The sequence below is a fragment of the Prunus dulcis genome, chromosome 6 (assembly GCF_902201215.1).
Source record: "Prunus dulcis chromosome 6, ALMONDv2, whole genome shotgun sequence".
Lineage (NCBI taxonomy): Eukaryota > Viridiplantae > Streptophyta > Magnoliopsida > Rosales > Rosaceae > Prunus > Prunus dulcis.
Window position 1 is genome coordinate 8,169,327 of NC_047655.1, and position 24,773 is coordinate 8,194,099.

The 24,773-nt window shown below is 35.4% G+C and overlaps 1 protein-coding gene and 1 pseudogene across 2 annotated transcripts; both read left to right on the forward strand.

Annotated features, from left to right (window-relative positions):
• The first annotated feature begins 355 nt into the window (after positions 1 to 355).
• On the forward strand, positions 356 to 4,521 carry LOC117632581 (protein UPSTREAM OF FLC). 2 transcript variants are annotated; one of them, XM_034366109.1, is made up of 6 exons: positions 356 to 1,067; positions 1,173 to 1,242; positions 1,338 to 1,453; positions 1,635 to 2,517; positions 3,917 to 4,177; positions 4,341 to 4,521. In XM_034366109.1, exons 1-6 carry the CDS (start codon positions 878 to 880, stop codon positions 4,411 to 4,413), a joined length of 1,593 nt encoding a protein of 530 aa, XP_034222000.1. In that variant the 5' UTR covers positions 356 to 877; the 3' UTR covers positions 4,414 to 4,521. The 2 variants fall into 2 exon arrangements, with proteins under 2 accessions (XP_034222000.1, XP_034221998.1); XM_034366107.1 differs by having other exon boundaries at positions 357 to 1,067; positions 3,917 to 4,228.
• Positions 4,522 to 5,975: 1,454 nt separating this feature from the next.
• On the forward strand, positions 5,976 to 9,020 carry LOC117630214 (annotated as a pseudogene).
• Positions 9,021 to 24,773: the final 15,753 nt, after the last annotated feature.

Consider the following 24,773-nt stretch of genomic DNA (forward strand, 5'->3'; position numbering starts at 1 on the left):
GATATGAATTTTTGTAGGAAATTACAGATCGCACACTAACAAGGACTTTATTGACAGTAGGACTCGAATACTGATGAAAACTACACACAATGCAATGCAGAGACTTTAACAACTAAACCAACTCTCATTGGCTGTCATTCGTTATATCTCCATAAAAGAGAGAACAAAACTCCATTTACCATATCCTGAAAATTAACCATTCAAAGTTGAAAAGCCTTATCACTCTCACTCTTTCTGAAGTCTGTGAGACGATCCTTGGCTTTCACATGAGGTAAAACCCGAACACAAATATAAAATAAAACAATACAAACAAAGCAAAAGCCAAGCAAAATAATCGAAAAGCAGCAAAAGCCAGAGAGAGAGAGAGAGAGAGAGAGAGAGTCGCATTGAAGCAACAAGCAGCCACTATTTCTCTGGTAATAAATTTCGGTTTCTTTTTGAAGCTTTTTCTCAGACACATAAATAGACAGAGTCGTAAATACAGACACATACTGCACAGTGTGTGTGCATTCTGCAATGCAATAAATGCGGGCGTCCACTTCCTCCGATGCTTCATCAGCTTCATCTCTTTGTTTCTCTCTGTCTCTGTTTTTTTGTCTCCTTGTCTCGCCCTCTTAACAAGTCAATTTTTTTTTGATTGGTTTCAAAGATTCCAACTCTCCAACTCTCCAACTCTCTCAGACTGAATCTCTGATCCGGTTTTCTCCACCATTTTAAAAACCCACAAATCTTCTGCGGGTTTCACACTGATCTGAGCGGCAGAGCCGCCATTGAAGCTCCGAAAACTTTGTTTACTAGGTTTTGGTGAGAACCCAGAGCCTAAAGAGCTTTCAACTTGCTATAAAACTGTGGAACTGAGCTGAAAACGAAGGAAGCAATGGAGGGTAGGATGAAGAAGTACTCACAAGTGAGTCCTGAGAGGGCTAAAGTGTGGACTGAGAAGTCGCCGAAATACCATCAGAATCGCAAAGTCCCTGTGGTTTACTATCTCTCGCGAAATCGACAGCTTGAACACCCTCATTTCATGGAGGTTCCTGTAACCTCTCCTCAAGGGCTCTACCTCAGAGGTATTCAAAATTCAACTAACAAATAGCATCAATTTCTGGGGATTTTCTAGTGGGTATTTTGTTTTTTTTGAATTGTGAGGATTTATTTGTTTATTTTTGGTGCAGATGTGATTAATAGGCTTAATGCTCTGAGGGGCAGAGGCATGGCTTCGATGTATTCATGGTCTTCTAAGAGGTGAATTTCTACTCCTTTTTCAGCCCAAATTTTAGAAATGGTCGATTTTTAAGACAGTGTTTAAGTGTGGGGTTTGTTTGTCTGAATGAGTACAGAAGCTATAAGAATGGGTTCGTTTGGCATGATCTCTCTGAAGATGATCTGATTCTTCCGGCCCATGGAAATGAGTACGTCCTCAAAGGTTCTGAGCTCTTTGAAGAATCTAATTCAGGTAAAAGGGGTAGAAGATTCATTTTCTCATTGTTTGGTTGCTAGCAATTTAAGTTAGTAATTCTAAAATTTCATATATTTTTTGCACCAGATAATAGAAATTGCTTATTGACCAAAATTTTCCATTCCATGGTAAATAAATTAAACATCCTAAATCTAGATGCTTACTTTTTTCTGGACAGATCGTTTTAGCCCCGTGGCAAATATAAAAATCCAGAACTTGAAACAACTACCAGAGCCAGCATCTTCTAGAAGCCAAGATGATTCTTCATCCTCTTCGAGTTTGAATGGAAAGGAAACAAAGCATTCTCAAGAAGATGAGCTCTCTCCTCCAGTTCAACGTCCTGAAGGCTCTTCCAGTGCGTCTCCTGAGTCTACAGTTGGAAAGAATTCTTCTTGGGGGGGTTCTCTGAGCTTGACAGAGTACAAGGTTTACAAGAGTGACGGTTTAGCTGATGCTTCTACGCAGACTGAAGAAAATGTGAACAAACCTAAAGCTCAAGAAACATGTACAAGGGGTGTTTCCACTGATGATGGGTCATTAGAACCTGATAGTAGTTATTACCAAAACAGAGTTCCATGTGAGAAAGAGAACTCTGAGATTTGCAGTGATTCAGTTTCTCCTCCTCCATCTTCCTCTAGTGCATCTTCATCGGGTGGGAAGACTGAAACTCTGGAATCACTTATTAGGGCTGATGCTAGTAAAATTAACAGTTTTAGAATTCTTGAAGAGGAAGACATTCGAATGACAAACAATCCAAGGGCCAAGGCTACTAATGTACTTATGCAACTCATCTCATGTGGGTCAATATCAGTGAAGGATCACCGTTTTGGTCTTATTCCAACATACAAGCCCAGGTTTTCCCATTCCAAATTTCACTCCCCATTATTCTCCACTAAGGTAATGTTGGGAGAGCTAGACTGCCTATCAGACAATCCAAGGCTAAGGGGTTCGAGATTGGAAGAGAAAGAATATTTTAGTGGGAGCTTGATTGAGACTAAAATGCTCAAGGACGAAGATGGATGCTCAGCTCTAAAGCGATCATCTTCATACAATGCTGACAGGTTTGCCTAGTCCCTGAACTTTTCTTTCAGTTCTTTTAGGCACTTTTTGTCTTATGATACAAGTATTTTAGGGTAATCTCTTACCACTTGATAGTAAGGTCGGACCAAAATCAGTCAAAAGCATACTTAAGATGATGATAATGTGAAGTGCCGGGGTGTTTATTTGAAAATTTTCACGTATGCAGTTTCCCTAGATGGTTAAACCCAGGGATTCTACCAGAGTTTTGACTTCTTAGCTACCTTGAAGAACTAAGATGTTTCTTAATTCTTAAATCAGATTAATCAGTTATAGAATTTGAATGATGCTTTAACATGGACCGCCCCTCCTAAGATAAGTTGAACAACTTGAGCTTGGGCCCCTTGGATGCTTCTTCATTCCTGGTGACTGCAAGCACATTTTGAAGTCAAAAGTTTGGCAAAAGTTTGGTTGCTTAGCAAACCTAGCTTTATCAAGACCATGATCAGTGCAATTAGGCTTCTGAACATCCAAGTTAGGTCGGTTTAAGCAGCTGGAAGCCTTGAAGTAACAATACCTGTTACTTCAAGGTATTGTTTCACATAATGTTAAATCATATTGGATATTATTTCTCAAATCTCAATTTAGCTTGGTCTATTGTAGGCTTTGTATTTAATTACTCGTTTGGGTTTACTAAGGTAGAAAGGAATTCTTTTCTTTGTCAAATAAGGAATTTAGCTCTGGTAATTTAATAGATGTGTAGTTAGAAATAACTAGGATTATGAGGTAGTTGTCTGACTTTGTTGATAGAGATGCAACGTAAGGGTGTCTTATGAGAAACCAAAGAGTATTGAAAGTGGAACTAGGATGATTTCAAGGCTCGGTTTAGAGAGAATTGGGTTTGGTGTGGGACTCATAATTTTTTGTAATCCTCTATGCTTTAGCAGATTTCCCCCCTTGTCTATGGATGTCAGCAAGATTCTGCTGAGTCACATTAAATTTTGTGGTCTCTTATATGCGTGATCCATTTTATCTGATCTTTGTAATGAACGTGCTTTGCTAAAAGTTAGCAAATCACAAAGCCTAAAACTGTTAGATCAGATGTTAGCATCACAGTGACAGTGAAATGGAGAATTACATCAAATCATAAGAATTTGATTTGATCCCGAACAAGGAATGAAGCAGATTCACTTCTTTCTTTTAATAAGAGAAGCAGATTCATTTCTAATGCTACTGAGAGCAAATTCAAGGGGTTACATGTACTAGGTTAGGTCCGCCAAATTGCGTCTCTGGGACTTTCCCCCAATTTGGATTGCTTTGTTGAGTATTCTGGAGTTTTTTCTATGAAGAATTATGGGGGTACTTATAAGAAAGAATTAGCCTCAGGTTTAATCCAGCAGTTGCAACAAGTATGGTTCAAATGCTAAACTTATGAACTTGCAGGAGTTGTAGGAAGCCAGATTCAGTAGAGGACAAAGAGGACAAAGAGGAGTCTACCTCAGGACGTTCAAAATGCATCCCAAGATCAATCAAGGCGTCACTCAATAAGCAACCACGAAGTGAATCTATGAGATCACCTATTTCTGACAAACCAAGGAACTCCTCAGATGGAGTTGATGGTGCACAAATCAATACCCACTGTGCATCCAATGGAGCTAGTAAAAGAATCACAGGGCCTTCATCTCTTAAAAAGCAATCAAACAGGTTAGATTCTTTTAGAGAAGAGAAGGAGAAGGTGATCAAAATCGAAGAAAGTTGAGTGTTGACTCCTCCCCACTTTCACATTGGTCAAATTTATTACTATAATCCTGTTTTTTCTTGTCTTGTCAATGTTGGTTGACATTTTGTTTGTTTTCCTCCTAAACAGGCTTGCTTCAGGAGCTCGGGTTATAATCCAATCGAGAACACCGTTCGATACTACCGCAGTTGGCAGCTCATAGACAGCAATGCTTAGTGATAAAGTAAATGGCTGACTTTCAGGTCGTTCGAATTTCAAATGATGTAAACTTGTTGGCGGGTTAAGGCAAAAAGAAATTTTTTTGTACATCTGAAAAGTAAAAAGAAAGGAGCAAATCACATAATTTGCAAAGGGGATGATAGGTTAGGTGTGGTCCTGGTGGGTGGACCTACTCCTGAGAGTTGGATTTTTGGGTCAGGTTGTTCAAATGGGGTTTTCCCTTTTTCTGCCCTGCTTTTGTTTCAGAACAGTTCCTCTTGCAGTATGGTTCTGCTATTAACACCAAAAATTTTATTTTAGGGTTTCAAATATTTCTGAGGAAATCCCTTTTGGACTTAGATATTGGGATTCAACATCTCATAGGATTCCCTTGCCTTTATGGTAAAATGGTTGACTCTCAAAGCCCAAAGGTACTTTGGACTGTCATTTCTCAAAGCCAAAAAGGTCCCTTCAAAAGGTCAAAGCAGCTTACTTTGGGGTGCATATAATAATGCCATTGTTCCTTCGTTGGGAGTGGTGGATTTCTAAATTACTATTTCTTGGCTATCTCTATAGCCTATGGTTGGTTTCCTTTCCTTTGTTTGGTGTCTTCTCTTCTTTTAAGACAAAGTAGCAAGATGCAAATGGGGTATGGGTTGTAAAAAAACAGGTTCAAATCACATGTGAGATGACTTTGATTTTATGCTCAAAATTTAAGTCCTACAAGGATAGAATAGAAGGAGCTGTGTGCGAATAAATGAGCTGTCTGAGGGAGCTTTTGCTTTGAAAAACTAGTGTATATGTTTTTCTTGCTTTTTTCAGGGCACAGGAAGCTTTGAAGACTGAGAATAATGTTTATGTATAAATTTATAAAACATGAAATTTGGGCTTTGCTCAAAGCAAAAAGAAAGACAAGTTGGCCAGACATGCGTTAATAATAAAGTGACTGAGGCGTTGGGTGAAGGGTGGTGGAGAGTCTTGAGATTGAAGAGTATTGCGTTGCTTTTCCAGTCATTCTTTAGGTCTTTTAATGTCTCAATATGCAGTCACTATGTGGGATGACGTGTTGGAACTTGTATTTATGCACTCTCTAAGTAGTCACTGGTTTAAAAAATAGAAATTTAGTTATATACTCAATTTTAGACAGTCTTATAAAGAAGCTCTATACTATTTAAAAATTATAAATACACCCAAAAAAAATTCAAAAATTGACAGTTATCAATTTTTTTTAATTTAATAGTTGTATTTTAGTTTATTTGTGTGTGTTAAATACCTATATTGTCTTTGTACTATGGATTTAAGAGAGGAAAATCAGATTTGCTCAGTTTTGCCAAAAAACCAGATCTACCAAAAGAATCAAATATGCCAAAAAATTAAAAAATACATAACATCCGCATGATAATAACATCCGAATGTTCGGAGGAGAATTTCGCATGATATATACAGTGTACATATCTCAACGTTAACCTATATAAACTGAAATTACACTCACCCCATTGCTCACTTCCATCTATATATATGTTTTGGTCACACCAAGACTAAGTAGGCCTCTCTACCCACCAAACAATGAATCCCATTGATGCTCTAGAAAACCCCTCCCTGCACAACCCTAGCTTAGAGCTAGAGTTACATGATTTCATGGATGGTGCCAACTTTGATAAGTTTTTCAATCTAATCCGTGAGAATGATCAAAACCCTGTCGTGGATCGTTTCGATTGTGATCATGATAATAATCACTTTATTACTAATGGCTGCTTAATTGATAACCAATTTGGTCCGACGACCCCTGGTGATATGTTTGGCTTTAATATTAATTCATTGCTCCCAAGTTTTGAAGGGGAAAAGAAAGAGGTTCCAGAAGAACATATTAATGGTAGGGACGACTCTTCAGGAACAAGTATGACAACTACAACTAAGAGGGGGAAGAACATTGACAAATCAAGAACTTTGATTTCTGAGCGAAAGAGGAGGGGACTACAAAAAAGAAAGTAGCAATAGTTACCATTTTGTCACTAATTTTGGTGACTGTTGTGGGGTTACTAAAGGCTTTAGTCATTAAAAAAGCAAAAAAGGTGACTGAAAGCCTTTTTAGTCACCAAAAAAGTAAAAAAGGTGACTCAAGCCTATAGTAACCCCACAACAGTCACCAAAATTAGTGACAAAATGGTGACTGTTATCACTTTTTTTTTGTAGTGGGTAGGATGAAGGAGAAGCTCTATGCATTGTGAGCCTTGGTTCCGAGTATAACTAAGGTATGCCTTCGTATATGCTTGGGTAATATACATGTATAAAAAAACATTTCTCTCGACAGACTGTCTGACAATTGTTAGGCTGAATCTAAACCTATTAATCGGGTTGGTTCTTGTTTGAATGCATTTACTATGCATATGTTTATTTTTGATAGGTATACAGCATGATGAACCATATCATTAAGACATTGTTCAGCTGTGAACTCCGTCAGGCTAGTATACATTATTAAATAATGCAGGTCCTTGTGAATTAATGTGCAGATGGATAAGGCATCCATTGTCGGGGATGCTTTGCAGTATGTGTAAGAGTTGTAAATGCATGCCAAGAAGCTGAAGTCTCAGTTTGCTGGGCTTGAAGCGTCCTTGGTTGGGCCACCTCAGAGATATCAAGGATATAATAATATATTGGAAACAGTGGAAAGATTCGAATGGCAAACAAAAGCCTACTAGTTTCCAAGAAAATAATTCAGGTACACCCACCGTACACATTGATGCAGACATATTTACTATTTTCATACCATTTAAAATTTGAAACACCATAGTAGAAGTGAGTTAAACTAGTTGGTTAGGATAGTCCACCCTTCTTAGAGCATGTCTAGTGCTGTAAGCTTGCCCGGGCAAGAGGGGGCCTAGGCTCAGCTTTTGTCTCCAGCGCACAAAGACAAGACCAGGCAATTAATGGGGGCCACAAGCCTGGGCAGGCTCAAAGGCAAATCTTACCTGGGCTCTTGTCTGGATTTGCTGACGTCATATGACGTCAACAACTAAAAAAAAATTTAAAATTTTTTAGAAATTTCAGAAATTATATATATATAAATACCTAGTCCTATGTTTTGCTTATCATGTCAAAATTAATGGTTTAAGTATAAAAAATATAAAATAAATTAAAATGAATGGTAATTGCCATTGCCCTTGCCATTTGGGGTGGAACTAAAAAAGGCAAGGCTGCCACTATTCAGGTGAATAGTGGCAGTCATTGCCTTAGCCTTTTGGGGTGGACTTGCTCTTACACCCAAGTTCGAATCCCCTGATTAGAAATTAGATCAATTTTGTGAACGGCTCATACCATCACTGTGAGCCGAGCCTATTTAAGAACACCACATGGCCATAGGAGGCTAGGTTGCCTTTATACTGACCCGACCAGATGAACTACCTTGGGTGTCGATAAAAGGCCTCCTAATCGAACTTGTTAGGAAAGAATGTGAATAAAATGGTTGAGCATTCTAACATCGACCCGACCACTAGGATGCTGTGTGTGACCAGAGGCGCATTAATATTAAACATGCATGAATAGGCCCCTGTCAAGTTAGTTACTCCATCCGTCTGATACAACAGTCTGATGATGGAAGGGATCAATTAATGTACTTCACATCCAAAGCCAGGGTGTCACTTTGCCATGTGATACCTGATGGATAGCCAGGTGATGGAGAGGGATCAATTAATGTGCCTCACATCCAAAGCCAAGTGTTGCTTTGCCACATAATCCCTGTCAAACAACATGGTGATTAGAAGAAGTCATTTAATGTAGTCCAGTCCCACCAGTGGGAAGAGAGATAAATATCTCCTTCTTAAATATCTTTGTCTCTCCTTCTCCCCCTTTATATACCCCTCACCTATATAAGGACAAAGGTAATAAATATTCTCAGCTTAAAAACCCTACACATCCTTCTCTCCACCTCTAAACTACTTCTGACTTAACCATCGGAGGGGGTTTAACTGGGATAAACCCCAGTTCGCTCCTATTCTGATACTGTTCGAAGTGTGTAGGCCATCTCCAGAAGGTATCTTAACCAGGAGATTAAGTGTAAGCCCAAACCTTAATCCAGGTTCAGGCCATTCACTCTATGAGAAGGACACACAGTTTACAAATTTAGAGTAATTTAGACTATCGCTTATATATATAGAAAAAAACATAAAAATAAATATTTGAAACATTATAACTTGATATTTATTGATGCATGTGGGCATGTAGATGGACATGTTTCAAGTGGAGGAAAGAGGATTTTATGTGAAATTGGTGTGCAACAAGGTACAAGGGGTGGCTGCATCACTTTACTAGGTTCTTGAGTTCCTTATAATTTTCAATGTTCAGAATTCCAACTTGACCACTGCTTCTGAGAGTCTTGTACTCACAGTTACTTTGAAGTTATGCATTTTTCTTCTTCTTCTTCTACCTTTAATTATTTTACTTGATTCTCCTTTTTTTTTGTTACATATTTTAATTGAACTATTTCAGCTGAAAATAAGTGGTCTATATGTCAAATTAAATCAGGTGAAAGAGTGTGAGCAGGAGATGAACTTGCCAAATTTGAAGCTTTGGGTGATTGGGGCTCTTCTCAATGAAGGATTTGAATTAATTTAATCAACCTTCTCTTCCTGAATTTTATACCTTTTTTGTGATGATATTCAAAATCTTATATATTAACAAGCAACTAAACATAATTAATCTCCAGAATCATATAAAGAGAGAGCCACGACCCCATGTGTATGTATGCATGAAGTTACAATTACATTAATAAAATATAGGGAATTCTCCATTGCTCTCGTAATCTGATTTTCCAGTTATTCATATTTTTATTAAGAACTCGAGAAGAAGAAGAAGAAGAAGAGCACGTGTGTAATTTTTTTTAATATACATTACTTGCCTGTGAATATTTTAGTAGGGCACACGTACCGTACGATAGTGTTATGACACCTACCACCACCAGTTTGTTTACAATGGTTGTAACCTATCCAAAAATCGAAGAAGAAGAAGAAGAAGAAGAGCACACGTACGATAGTGTTATGACACCTACCACCACCAGTTTGTTTACAATGGTTGTAACCTATCCAAAAATCTGTGTAACTCGTCATCTTTGATGGGTGTTGTGTGTATCAAACCAACTTCAAGAAGAAGAAGAAGAAGAAGAAGAAGAAGAAGAAGAGCACACGTACGATAGTGTTATGACACCTACCACCACCAGTTTGTTTACAATATGGTTGTAACCTATCCAAAAATCTGTGTAACTCGTCATCTTTGATGGGTGTTGTTTGTATCAAACCAACTTCGATGTTTCTTTATATACTGCAAGATGCCCTAGCTTGAGCAGCAGGGGGGGCGTAGCCACGTCCCGTCTGTTAAGATTGACTATTCCATGTCCAAGTGTTGTTTTGGGGGTGAGCGGGGGGAACTTAAACCTCTTATGAAAAAAATATTTTAATGTTTAAAGCACATAACAAGGCATATATATATATATTTTAATTGAGAAAGACGATAGATTGCATTCATAATTTAAGCTTAAAGGCCGTCAGACACAAAGGCTAATACAAATAAACACATAGAGTTAATACAACTACGCAAGCACATTAACCACAAAGGGTACTCAAAATACAAAGGAGTCCACCAACAACAACATATGCACAAAGCATACCTCTACTCATAGCCACACAGGACCAAAAAAATTCTGCCATAAAAGCCACAAGCCTTGAAAAACTAGGCAAATGCGCCTCAACACACAAAACTACAAATGCAGCTACAACCTTTAAACTATCACAAGTAAAACCTACAAGTAGAGACTACAACATGCAACAAACTCAAAAAAAGTTGACACACTTATTACAACTCTAAACACTGCAACACACATCAAGAAAATAAAAGCTGAACTACCACCACGTCGTCCCCAAGATAGTCAAGTAGCCAATCACCAAAATCTAGTCGAAAGCTGGTAAAAGCCCCAAGGAAGGGATGGGCGGGGATGAGGGGAGGGTAAGGGTGGGAATGGGAGGAGAGGAGGGACATCGAGGGGCTAGAGGGGATGGGCCAGGGGTAGAGGGATGGAGGGGAGGGAAGGGGAGGAAAGGGGTGGGGAGGAGAGGAAAAGGGAGGGGGCAGAGAGGAAATTTTTTATATATATGGAAATTTTTTCGGGAGCCAAGCCCTTCCTAACTTTGGGAAGAAAAAAATAAAATAAAATTTCTGATTGGGTCAATAAGCCATTTGGGCCACGTGCATTGAAAATACTCGCGCTAGTCAATCCCAATTAACTAATTAAACCATAGATTATCCGAAGATAATTTCAATCTCAAACAAAACCAAAATGATGTCAACAGTTAGCAGTTGGATAAAGCATCTAACATTTAATAGAAAAGGGCTTACAACATGTATTAGCTCTCGTATTCTTATGAACTAAAACCTAAATTTACTAAAAGGGTTATACAAGCCCAAGAAACATAATCGTCAAATCATGTTATGCAATAAGCCCTATATACCTCACATATTATATCATATATAATTATATATAGGCAATTTTATTTCCTTTCAAAATCCAAACTACGGCACGATATTTTTTTGACCGGATTTTCCCCCATTTTGGAGTTTTTAAAGGTAAGGTTTTAATGAGGCCACACTTGTTACATTACTAAAGTCCAGTCATCTTTTTGTACTCTGACATTGTTGTTTCAATAAAGTTATCTCACTTTGATAAAATTTATATATTTAAAAAAAAAAAAAAAAACAACGGCACGACATAATATATTGGTACTTTTTTATCTAGTGGGCTCAAATTTTTATATATTATAGGGTTAATCGTTTTATTAGTCTCAGAGACCCTAAAGACCGTATGAGGTATATTGGTACTTCATTTGATATAACTATGTGAAATTGAGGTATATTGGTACTTCATTTGATATAACTACGTGAGCCGTATGAGAGAAAACTTTCACGTTTGGTGTTGAAAGGGGGAGATCCTATAGGATCCTATCCAATTTTTTCTTTTGCTAGGCCCGTAGCTAAAAAACTTACTTTCTTGCTATTATAAGGTTCATTTGAATATGAAATCTAATCCTGGAAATACAACATCCCACTTTTTTTTACTACCCAAGGCTTCGATACATTTCAAAATCGAGAAATTTCTACTCAAGCAGGTGCTATCCAAGAACAATTAGCCAATCTGAATTTGCGAATTATTATAGATTATTCGTTGGTAGAATGAAAGAATTATTTTTCTTTATAATTGTTTTGATATGTGAAAGGAATAACAGAAGTTTAAATATTTAGGAAAAGATGTGTAGGTACAAAAGTATAAAACAAGAAAACCTAAAAAAATTATTATTTAATAATGCCACCTTTTTATTAGTATAATAACAAGTTTTTTATTATTATTGTTAGGATGTGTGCATATATCATGTATGTATATATGGTTAATCAGTGTTATTAAATTAATGTATTAATTATTCTACTTAAACATAACATCTACCATCAGTGTACAAAGAGCTAGGCAGGTGTCAGGTCATTCTCCCTTAGTGGAGGAGAATTATTATTGCGGAAGCTGCATGGCAGAGAATGCTTAATTGAACTACAACTAAGAAGAAAGTTTCTCCTTTAATTCATGACCACATACAAATAGTGCATGCATGAAAATGTTGCCTATATAAGGCACAAACTAATGCTTTGAAACCATCCATAAAACAGAACCTCGCTTTAGAGAAAAATTGAGAGAGAGAGAGAGAGAGAGAGAGAGAGAGAGAGAGAGAGAGAGAGAGATTTCATGTTAAGATTGTCTCTTATGATCCCATTACTTTTCTTAGTGTAAGATTTTGCTTTGACGTTTCATTGTTCTTGTTCATTCATCTGTTGCTGCGTATTTTGTTCATCGCACAAGAGGCTTTAGTATGATGCTATCATTTCACAAACAAGTCGTACTAGAGCTTCATTCAACAATCGTAGTGTTCATCTTGTGTGGATTAAAGATGGAAGCAAGGGTCTAGAGCCCAATTGCCGACCTATATAGGGGTTAGGCCTCTAAAGATACGTGCCCTTGGTGAACCTCTTACTGTAGACAAGTTGTGAGGGACGCCATGAAATACAATTTCAAGTCAGGGGCGAGTAGAATGCTTTGCAAACGACTTAAATACGCAACGGGGTATTGTAAATGACATATTAACATTGTTGTTGAGAACTTGTGATATGCATCCTCTTCTTAATAGATAGGTATCCCTCTTTTGGTGAAGGAGAGAAAAATATGTGGTGAAATTATTGGCTATTATTATTCGTCATCTTTGACAACAAGTAGTATCAGAGCTTGCTCAAAATTATTATCTTGTTTGATTTAAGATGGAGTCATCATCATCCATCGTTAGCAACAATGTTCAAATTGACTACATCTAATTATTCCATTCAGAAGCCAAGAATAGAGGACATCTCTTTTACTACAAGGAATATTTGTATGAGCCTTTTCAATTGCAAGGACACACACCGAAAGGGAAGTTAGACAACACATGGAGCATTATGAATAGAAAAGTTGTCGGACAAAATCGACAATAGGTGGATCAAAGTGTGTTCCATCACGTGGCACAATAGAAAGATGCATATATATTATGGACAAAATTGTCGTTCATGTATGAGAGGAAGACCGCTCAAAATAAAGTCTAATTGATTTGACGATTGGTAAATCTCAAGTACAGAGATGGTCGAAGTGTTATCGAGCATCTTAGTGACTTCCAAGGTTTGATCAACCAGTTGACGAATATGCAGATGGTGCTCGATGATGAGTTATATGCACTAGTGTTACTCAACTCCTTGCTAGATAGTTGTGATACACTAGTAGTGTAATTAAGCAATTCAACTCCTCGAGGCGTTCTTCCATTGGACATAGTTAAAGATAACTATGTTTAATGAAGAAGCAAGGAGGAAATAACAGGGTGCATCACCCGAGTCATAAGCTCTTGTCAAGAGATGATTCGAGGGGTAGGTCCAAGACAAGAAGGGACCTAGAATGTTACCATTATGGCAGGACAAGCCACATGAAGAGGGAGTGCATGTTTTTTAAACGATAGCATGATAGAGGTAATGAGAGAAATGAAGCCAGAGACATGACCACAACTACCTTTGCTGGAAATGATGTAATTATTATATGTGGTGATGTATGTGTTAATCTTTCCTCTCAAGATACATGTTGGATAGTAGATTCTGGCGCATCATTTCATGTTACCTCACGATTGGACTTCTTTACATCCTACACCAATGAAGATTTTGGTAATGTGAGAATGGAAAATGAGTAATTGTCCAAGATCGTGGGAAGATGAGTTGTTTCCCTTGAAACCAACACATGTAGCATCTTGGTTCTCAAGGATGCGAGACATTTTTCACAATATGATCTCTATAGGATTACTTCGCAATGAAAGATACACTAATGTCTTTGCTGAAGGGAAATGAAAACTCAGAAAAACTCTCTTGTTATAGCATAAACGAAGAAGGACAATACTCTTTACATGACACATGCAAACATCAATAATGGGTATGTAAATTCTCTAAAAGGAGACTCAATTGTGATTTGGCATAAACAGCTCGGTCACATGAGCGAGAAGTGGTTGCAAATTTTAGCCAAAAGAAAGGCACTATCCGATTTGAAGAAAGGTATACCTCTAAAATCATGCATGCATTGCTTGGTTGGAAAGCAACATAGAGCTTCGTTTCAACATGGATCTGCACAAAGAAAACCCAATGTATTAGATGTTAATTTTTTATTTTGATGTTTGTGGTCCTATGACCACTAGTACTCTTAGCGGTGCAAGATATTTTGTTACCTTCATTGACGATGATTATAGTAAGGTGTGGGCTTAGGCACATAGAAGGAAAGATCACATGTTTGAAGTTTTCAAGCAATTTCATGCTAGCGTTGAACGAAAACTAGTAGAAGCTTGAAATGTATTCGCACTGGTAATAGAGAAGAATATATGGGGGTGTTTCGAAACTGCTGCATAAGTAATGGAATCATGCATGAACGATCTATTTGAAAAAATCCTCAATATAATGGCATAGCTGATAGGATGAACATAACCATTGTTTAAAGAATCAGAACAATGTTATCTCATACCAAATTGCCTAAGAGTTTTTGGGGTGAAGCTCTCATGACTGCGGTTGAACTAATAAACCTTAAATATATTTGAATGGTGTGGACAAAATCTCTACAACCAAACACTTATTCAATGATTTATAGGAAATATCTTTCCGGACCAGAACTTGTTCTAGACATCACCATTCAAAGGTGTTGAAGGAGAAAGGTTAATTAGATCAACCGTAGTCATGGGAGCTTCACCCCCAAAACTCTTTTGTAGTTTGGCATGAGATAACTTTGTTATGATTCTTTCAACAATGGTTATGTTTATCCTCTCAGCTATGCTATTATGCTTAGGAGTTTTTCAAACAGATCGTTCATGCCTGATTCCATTACTTATGCAGTAGTTTTGAAACTTTCCCATATAGAAATGAAGAATTATATGACGATAAATGATACACTGTTGTCAGTGCTAATGAAAAATGGAAACTCAACAAAAACTCAATTGTTCTAGCTTGAGGAAAGAAGAAGAGCACATTTTACATAATACATGCAAAGGTTGGTAATCTGTACATAAAAGCTCTTGGAGAAGATTTAGTCGAGCTATAACATACATTGCTTGGTCACATCAGTGAGAAATAGCTTAAAATTCTTGCCAAAAGAGAGGCATAAATCCGGATGAGGAAAAGTATGTCTCTAAAATCATGCAATCGTTTATCGGTTGGGAAACAATAAAAAGTTTCGTATGAGGAAAAGTATGTCTCTAAAATCATGCAATCGTTTATCGGTTGGGAAACAATAAAAAGTTTCGTATCTTCATATATTGTATGCTCTATATTCTGAAAAATACAATATATTGGATGCTCTATATTCTTATGTTTGTGGTCCTATGAGCGCTATCACGAGATACTTTGTTATCTTTAGGTAGAGTGTATGAAGTAATGCTCTTGTAGCTCAAGTGGTTAAGAGTAATTATCCATGTATTTGAGATCTTGTATTCGAATCCCCATTCTATAATATCACTTGTGTAAAAAGAAGAAGAGTAAAGTGTATGAAGTATTCAAGAAGTTTCATGTCAGTGTTGAATGAGAGATTAGTAGAAATTTGAAATTATAAATGTTGAATGAGATCTGGTCTCTCCCACTCTCTCTCTTCCTCTACTTGAATTTTTCGGTCACAACTCGTCAAAATTAACCAAATTTGGCTGATTTCTCAGTAAACCAACTACATTATGGGAAAATTTTCAACGATTCAGCATCGATTGCGGATGATGACTCAATGAGAATAGCATAAATCCATGGAATAAGAAAACATATATTTGTTATTGTAATTTAGTCTAGTGGTATTAATTAGTCTTAATTCAAATTGGCCTGAACAAATGTTGATACTTGTTTGGTCATTTACTTAAAAGAAACACCATTTTTATCTCCTTATTAAGACCCATATGTATCATGACAAGTTTTCTTTTGTACTTATTAAGAGGCACTGATTTTTATTTATTTATTTATTTTTTTAATAATGTTATTAAGAGGCACTGTTGGTGTTGTAGTTTTGTCAGCTCCCTTAAACTTTAATTAATAACAGCTCCAACGTCAGAAAAAAAAAATCCCCATCCTGATTCCTTTCACGCTTGAGATAAACATGAAACCACATCCACGATTTCTGTATGTATATAAACAAATTTTATGACACATAATTACACAAACCTCACTATCAAACAAAGGATATGGATGCCCATGGAAACCATCTGGGAGGTCATAACATCAATGACTTTGAGTTACAAGACCTCATAGATGATGCAAACTTTGGTCAATTCATTGATCTTATCCGCGGCCAGAACCAAGATCCCGTGGTTAGTTTTGATTGTGACCTTATGATCAATGGCTGCTTTGATGATTATAACCTGTTTTGTCCAGCAAATACTACTCCAGGTGTGGTTTCTGGTTTCAATGTCCGACCCAAGTGCTTCTTTTCTTGGCACATTATCGGACCCAAGTGCTCCTTTGCTTACCACATTACCAAATTTTGATGGAGAAATGAAGGGTGGGGAAGAAGATCATAATGTTAGACGTGTAGATGTCTAAGCCATTAAAGTGTGGTCTTATAATCATCAAAAGATTCTAAGACTTGATATCAATTAGGAGTTCAAAACAACTAAACCTGCAGCTCTATAAAGTTAGTGTTTTAAGGCTAATATAAGAGCTAGAAGGATTCCTATCTTAATTGTGGATTAGAAGTTATAAACCTAATGCAATAAGGACTTCTTAAGAGTTTCTTGATGGACAAGACTCTTAGGAAGATGCATATAAATACAAGTGCCCCTGCTCAACCGATCAAGCCAACCAGCACAAAAGAATTCACCCCATCTAGAATGAGTGTATGAAGGGATCGGATTGAGGAGATGTGCTCTTGTATATTCTCGATGTGTGTTCTATCATGTGCAGTCATTAATATAGTTTACATGTGGTATCAGAGCCTAGGCTGCATGTTTTGGAACCAAAAGAAATCACCCATCCTTTCAGCCACTGCAATTGGGCGGCATTTTGCCAAAGGCGAAAAGTTGTTCCTCTTTTACTGCCTCTTGACAGGGCCTCCAATTTTGGTTTTGAGGCATCTTTTCGAAATTCAATTGCGTTATGGGGAAAATCTTGGATGCACGGAGGGCTTCCTGATTTTAATGTCTCGACTTCTGATGTACCTGACTCAAATTCAAAGATTCTAGAAGACATATAAAAGGGTCTCAAATATGGCAATATAAGCTTACGAGGTATGTATGAATGACCTATTCTATATCTGTTTCTCATCAATAGACGTGCATGCAAAAGGCTAAAATTGCCTCTAATTTGATACATAGGAGTTGCACTATAGAATTGGCTCATCTTTTCTAAATATAATTGTTGTGAGATTTTAAAAACGGAAGGAACTTGCTCACCTATTTGGACATTGCAAATTATACTTTGAACCATTATATATGCATGAAAATTTTTTTGTAGGCTGGGTAATACTTTTGTCTCTACCAAGCAAACATATAATTGAAAATGCCGCAAGCTACAGTTACTAATTACTAATCATTGCGTTGGCTAACGCATATAAGTTTTTTTTATTTTTTAGATATCGCATCTGTCATGAATTGTTTTACCATGACTTATTTGGAGAAATCCATTTTAGCTATTCTCTCATCAATCATTTTGCACTATGATCTAGATTTCTAGTGTTAATTTTAATATCATCATGTTCTATGGCATATTAAATTTTGGCCTCAAGTTTTAATCTCAGGCATGCTTAATATCTGATTTGCGGTATAAAGAATATATGTGTGTATAATCAGAGTTTAAGGCAATACTAAACTAAAACATCACACGATCAAGAATTCTATTTTGCACACGATTTCATTCTATCTAACCAAGCTGACTTTCAGGTTTTTTATTATTATATATATTAGCATAGCAAATGTATATATGCGAAAGGTTATAAAGTACCAAACCAAAAGATAAAACCTAAAACTGAAAGCTACATCAGCATGTATTGTTTTCTAATCTTTTGTTTCACTAACGCATTCTGTTAAGCATGTTTTCGATATAAAGTTTTTATCATTCATGCTTGAAAGGCTATTGATCAAAGACTGGAGATCTCGAATATTGCATTAGTTAAGCGAGCCACAGCAGCTTAACTATTGCAGATTTAGTTTCCAATCTAAAAATTGATCAATAATTGCATCACAACTAGTAGCCTTTTGTGCTATTTTCATCCACAGATGAAAAGAATACAAATTGATGACAGATGTGATGGAACAACATGGAGAAAGGGTTTGTGTAAACTAACAGGAAATTTCTTGATCCACAGATGAGAAATTTTCTCGTACAAGAAGTTTATTCAGACCTAATATTCGTCTAGTGTTTTAGAACATGTTTAACTTATGACCCACAGGTGTAAGTTAATAATGTTTAAGTAAAGCTTCCTGGGGAAATTTTGTCCACGTATATTAATGGTGGAGTGACCCAAAAGATAACGTATGTGAATTAATATAGGAATTTCTCTCTATCCACAGATGTGAGAATTTAACCTACGAAAGAAATTCATATAGCGACTCTTTTGGTGATCACTAAAAACATGTTTGATTCTCAACCCACAGGTGTGAATCAATAATGTACAGATATTTTTAAGCACTATGGGACAGCTTATCCAGATATGTTTGTGTTTTAAAAACTTTTCAGAATGTCACAGTGAACCTTAACTCCATTAGGCGCATATACGGTTTTGTTTTGTTATATGGATTGTAACATGATACATGTCCCATTTATCGGTTTTGATAAATCTCACATGCTTGAGTTGCTGATAATAATTTATTAATAGTGGTCTTAAATAGTCATAAAAGTTGTTTTCATGACTCAAGGAAAGATAAATTCGGTTGATCACATAAAGGGAAACGTGAGCTACTTTGGAACTTTCTTGCTTGGCTATATTGTTTGTTTATGTATGGACATGTTTGAGACTTGGTTGCTTTTTGTATGCATTTAAGTGAATGTTTTTGTAGCATCAATGCAACTTCACATGTAAAAGGATTGATCCGTAAGTGATTTGGATTAAACCATGTATAGTTGGACTGATCCACATGTGTTAAAAGTATTAATTCGTATTTGATGGAATCATGTAAAGTTGGATTAATCCATAAGGTTATGTTCATCATAAAATAAATTGGCTGTTTTGTAAGGCCATGCAATTTGAAGCGTAGATCATGTTTAAGGATATTGTATTACTGTTATTTCTTAATTGAATGAGTTGCATGAATCAAATTGCACTTCTAATCAAGGCTCACTAATTTTGTTTTGAATCAAAAGTGGCACATTGCAATATATAAGATACTCAAGATGCAAACGATCTTTTGATTGCTAAAAGTGTTTAAACTTGATAAAGTGATATTTTATATTTTGCCTTTGTGATATGGTATTAATTGTTTTGTACCTACATGGAACTTAATGTTGAATGTTTAGAATGCATAAGGATAACTAAATTTTGAGGTGTATATTGTTAGCATTCATAAATTTATAGTTGACAATTTTTCCAGTTTTGAACTATGCTAACATGTCGTCTGTTAGGGTGAAGTTATAATTCGAATTAACTAATGACAAAATTAGACGAGAAGGATGATTTTCTAAGGTTTTTGGAGGTGCTGATTTCATGAAAATATGTTGAGAATTTATTTTTTGGTGAATTTATAAATTTGAAACAGATGCACAGTAATTTTCCTGACAGTTTCTGCATTATGTATAATGATTGTTGAATGACCCACATAAAGATCTCCAAATGACCTGAATTTTTGATATGTTAAGCATATACGAGTCTTCATGAATTCTGCAAAATTTCGTGATTATTGGATGTGTAGTTTATTTGTGAGAATTTTATAAGTGATCTGTGTTCAGGAAAAGTATGTGCTGACAGATTTTCTGATTAACTTTGTAGATCAATTTCAGACCTTTTAATTAGCTATAAACGACTCTATAATTTTTATGTATGAAGATTAATGTCTCTAGTTTGTTTCCATGAAATTTGACGCTAATCCGACATATAGATTAATTATGGTAAATTCTCAAGTAATCACATATCATTACGGAAAATTTCTTGACAGTTCTGTGCATTTAGGCTTATACTGTGAAGTACATTTAGGAGCACGCCTTGAAAGTTCTTTTACACCATGTTGTCACAGTGTTTCTAATCATAAGGTTATTGGTGCACTATATATTGAAGTAGCAAAGTAGTTAGTGTTTGCCCAAGTGGGAGAAGTGATGTAGAGTTTTTGGGCTTCACACTCAATACCTTATTATCTTATATTTTGATAAAGCTCATAAAGGTTTTGGAGCATACTTGGAACTGTTTTCTGGCTGTTGACACATTGAAGTTTTACATCTTAAGTGTTAGTTTTATGCATCTATATGTTTATGACTAATGTTTGGGTGATTGGCTGTTTGTTTTAGCTACTAAAGTTCTTACAATGTTTACAGTTTTTTTATTTTGTATTGGTTAAAGAAAATTTAATTGATTTTTAAAGTACAAAGTGAATAAAGTTTAATGCATTCATTACAGTTTTGTTATTTCTCAACTAAAGACCAATATGCATGACATGTTATATGTTTTTCATTACAGTTCTGTTATTTCTCAACTAAAGACCAATCTGCATGACATGTTATATGTTTTTCAAGATATGTGTTAGTAAAGTGCTATTTTGAGAAATAAATTAAAGGAATTAAAGTTGAATCTTAAGGAAACGATTTCGGTGAGAATAATATGATCTGTGCTATGCTCATTTCTTGATGCATTTTCGGTGCAAAACATGTGTTCAATGAGTGGGAGCATTCAATGATCTTCTTTGTTGCATACATTTAGTTTTGACTGTTTATGATTAATCACTTAATGTTCCAGTTCTTCATTAAGGGTTTTAAGGCTAATACGAACAAAGATTGTTTGGATATGTTAATTGTTATTTAATTCATATTTTCAGTTAACAGTGGTTAATCAATGACACTTTTACCTTTCATTGAATTTATGATTACTAATAAGCTTTAAGGTTTTTGTTTCAAGCTTGTAAGGTAGAAGGTAAATGAAAGGAAATTGCATTGGTTGATTGATATACTATATGAGGTTATTCCCAAAAGTATTAATGGGAAATTTGATTCGATTTGGTTATGCCATTCATTTTCTATATGCAAAATCAGTGGGAGCCGAGTTTTATTCCACTTAATTTCATTATTTTCTTGGAGACAGTTCAGTTATTTTGTTCACTACTGTTTGGTTCAATTCTTTTAATAAATTATGTGACTTCAGTTTTATGTTTATTATTCTTGACAAATGAATCCAGTTACATGTCATATTGCAGTGTAGCTAGCTATAGTCACTGCATAAGACATGAATTCATACCAGAGTCATTAAGGAGAGATCTTGGTAATCTCATAAGGGAGGGTGTATGAATGAAAGTGACTTTGTAAACACAAATTAAGTTTGGTCATAATCATTCTACATTCTAATCTTGACGGAAGACTCATGTGATCTTGAGAGCTCGTATGAGTAATTATAAAGACCTTGAAATATTGAAATGTTCAATAAGTCTTGATAGTTCCATGCTTGTTCTTTTGATTGACAGTGACTTGATTAGGAATTATAGTTGAATTGAATTCCACAGGCCTTACAGTAATTGATATTGAGTTCTTGATGATCATTAGACCAAGTGGGAGAATGTTAGATGTGTAGATGTCTAACCCATTAAAGTGTGGTCTTATAATCATCAAAGGATTCTAAGACTTTATATCAATTAGGAGTTCAAAAAAACTAAACCTGTAGCTCTATAAAGTTAGTGTTTTAAGGCTAATATAAGAGCTAGAAGGATTCCTATCTTAATTGTGGATTAGAAGTTATAAACCTAATGCAATAAGGACTTCTTAAGAGTTTCTTGATGGGCAAGACTCTTAGGAAGATGCATATAAATACAAGTGCCCCTGCTCAACCGATCAAGCCAACCAGCACAAAAGAATTCACCCCATCTAGAATGAGTGTATGAAGGGATCGGATTGAGGAGATGTGCTCTTGTATATTCTCGATGTGTGTTCTATCATGTGCAGTCATTAATATAGTTTACAATAAAAGGATTCAATATTGATCGACTCTATGCACTGCACTATGCATAATTGCCTTGAAAGAAATTGGGAAATAACAAGTGTGGATTGCGGCAAGTATGCACGTGTCCTAATGAGCTGTCTTACAATTGTTGTGCAACACATGCAAAACTCATCCGATGTTTTGATTGCAAACTTACAATAAACAATATACGACATGTCACATTAAGCCATTGAATTAAGGCTTAATTAATTTCATGACCATTCGATAATATAATTAGCCATTTTTAAGTAGAAGCTGGTGCCGTCATGTGCCATGCCTTCAAGCCATTCGGTGCCAAAATGACATATTAAGTGATGCAAAGAAAGCTCTCCAAGTCAAGAAGCATCTAATATCTCTAGAATATTTCAAGTATTCAACTAATTTAATTAAGTGACTTGTAAGATAATTCGTTCATAAAAAAAATGCAAATCATGAGATTTTTTATATTTTTTATTTCTGGAATGTACAACTAGTATATGGAGGGAAGTAGATTTGAGGGTGTTTTAGTTGATGTGATAGCTCTTTTTTCTGCTTATGACTTTTTGCGCCCTATTATTTTTATTTCGAATTTTATAGTTTGAATGGAGAATGGTCTTGATTAGTTCTTTTTTTGGTGTGTTTACTAATTAGGAATTGGAATTCTCATTAGGAATTGAATTCTACTTATGAAGGATTCCTACGTTTACTTAACATCAAGGAATTGAAAAGTAAATGGAGCCTACACAAAATTATAAATAATTTTGGAGGAATTCAATTCTTGAGTGGGATGTGGTATTCTGATTCATGGAGAATTAATCCATTAGGAATTCATCTTTTTTACCCTTTATATCCTCACACAATTTTCAAAATTTCAAATATACTATCTACTTTAACCAAACAACGAGGACATTTTACTAATTAGTACCACTCCTTTCCCAATTCCATATGGTTTAGTAAACAACTTCAATAGGAATCTGGAATCTAACAACCATCAATTCATATGGTTTAGTAAACAACTTCATTAGGAATTCAGAATCTAATTCTCCTCAATCCAACTCCTTCTCAATTCAATTCCTCTTAATCCAATTACAGATTAATAAACATGCCATTTATTCTAACTGATGATATTATGTTATTTTCTTATACAATAAAATGATCATGTCGCTTATTCATATAACACGTAGATTAGTAACACTACATAACTGTGTTAAAGTCATACTTACTGAGCAATTTTTCCAATTATAATTTTAGGAGCAGGACAAAACATTGATAAAACATATGCCAAAGAATTTAGTGGAGGTGTTTGTTAGATCTAACTTTAAGCTTCTGGTAGAATCTTCGATTTCAACCTATGAAGATGATGCAAGTTAAAGCAGGAAAGTCCTGGTTTCAGGTCAATCCGAGACCGACGATCTGCCAAACGCAGCAAAGGGCGTACCTAAAATAAAAAGAATTTTTTTACCAAAATTAGAAATAAATATAATTTTAAAAAAAGTTTGTACGTGGCAAATAGAGAAGTCATCACTGGGGAGGGAATTGGATAAGCCAACGGCAGCCGACTAGGGAGAGGAAGTGGGACCTCTGTGATAAAATATAGAGAAGAAGATTACAGACATAGAAAAAAGATTTAATGGGAGTTGACTACACAAGTGGAATATTGGTGAAAATAAGATTTCTTTAATTTGTTAACTATATATGTTTATTGTTTTTAATCCTAAATTTGTTCCAAAATAGCTGTAATTGTTTTCTTTTTAAAAACAAGAAGTCTTGGTTTACTTTTAAAAAATTAGACTTTGAAACCTCATATAAAAATTTGATTATTTTGTTTTTGTTTTAAAAATATAATGTATAACATACCTCTATTTATTTTCGATTACAAATTTTTTATTTTTATAGAAAATTAAGCTATTGTTGGCACTCCTAAACTCTCAAGTGTCCTAGAACATACTGAATCATTCCTAACAAACTCAAATAATATCTAAATCAATCTAAAAAGATTTAGAAGTGAGGAAAAAAATAATCCATGAACTATACTACAATTACGTCAACTACAATACCATATCTCTAGGTCTAGTCATAAAAAAGACGTGAGAATATTTCATGGAACATTATGGTAAAAAAAAAAGTTTAGTGTCGTCAAGTGTTTTCAAGTATTTCAAAAAATTGTCCAGGAAGAGATAATTAATTATCCCCATAAAAATGAAAAAATAAGAACAAATCAGAATTGTTTTCTCTGCCTCACATGGTTCGATGAACCATACTATTTCTCATCTTGTTGCAAATTTTTTTTTAAAGTAGTAATAAAAAGTCAAAACCAATTTGAGAAACGTTGCACACATATGCATAGCACCTTGTTTATAGAATTGTTTTACTTTATGATTGCACATGGTTTGCGCATTTTACTCATCATCTAATCAACAAGAGTTATACAGAAATTCTTCTATACGGACATTTAGACATTATTATCTTACGAAGACCATATATTTTCTACTACTTCTCTCTGCTTTCCTCCTTATTTACAATGGCATCCATACGGTAATAATGTGTAAAGATCCAAATAAGAGAATAAACTATATATATATAACAGTCCCGATCTCTTGGACCACAGGAGTCCAAGAGATTGTGGTCACCCACCGTTGGATATTAATCCAATGATTCAAAATGATATATATAAA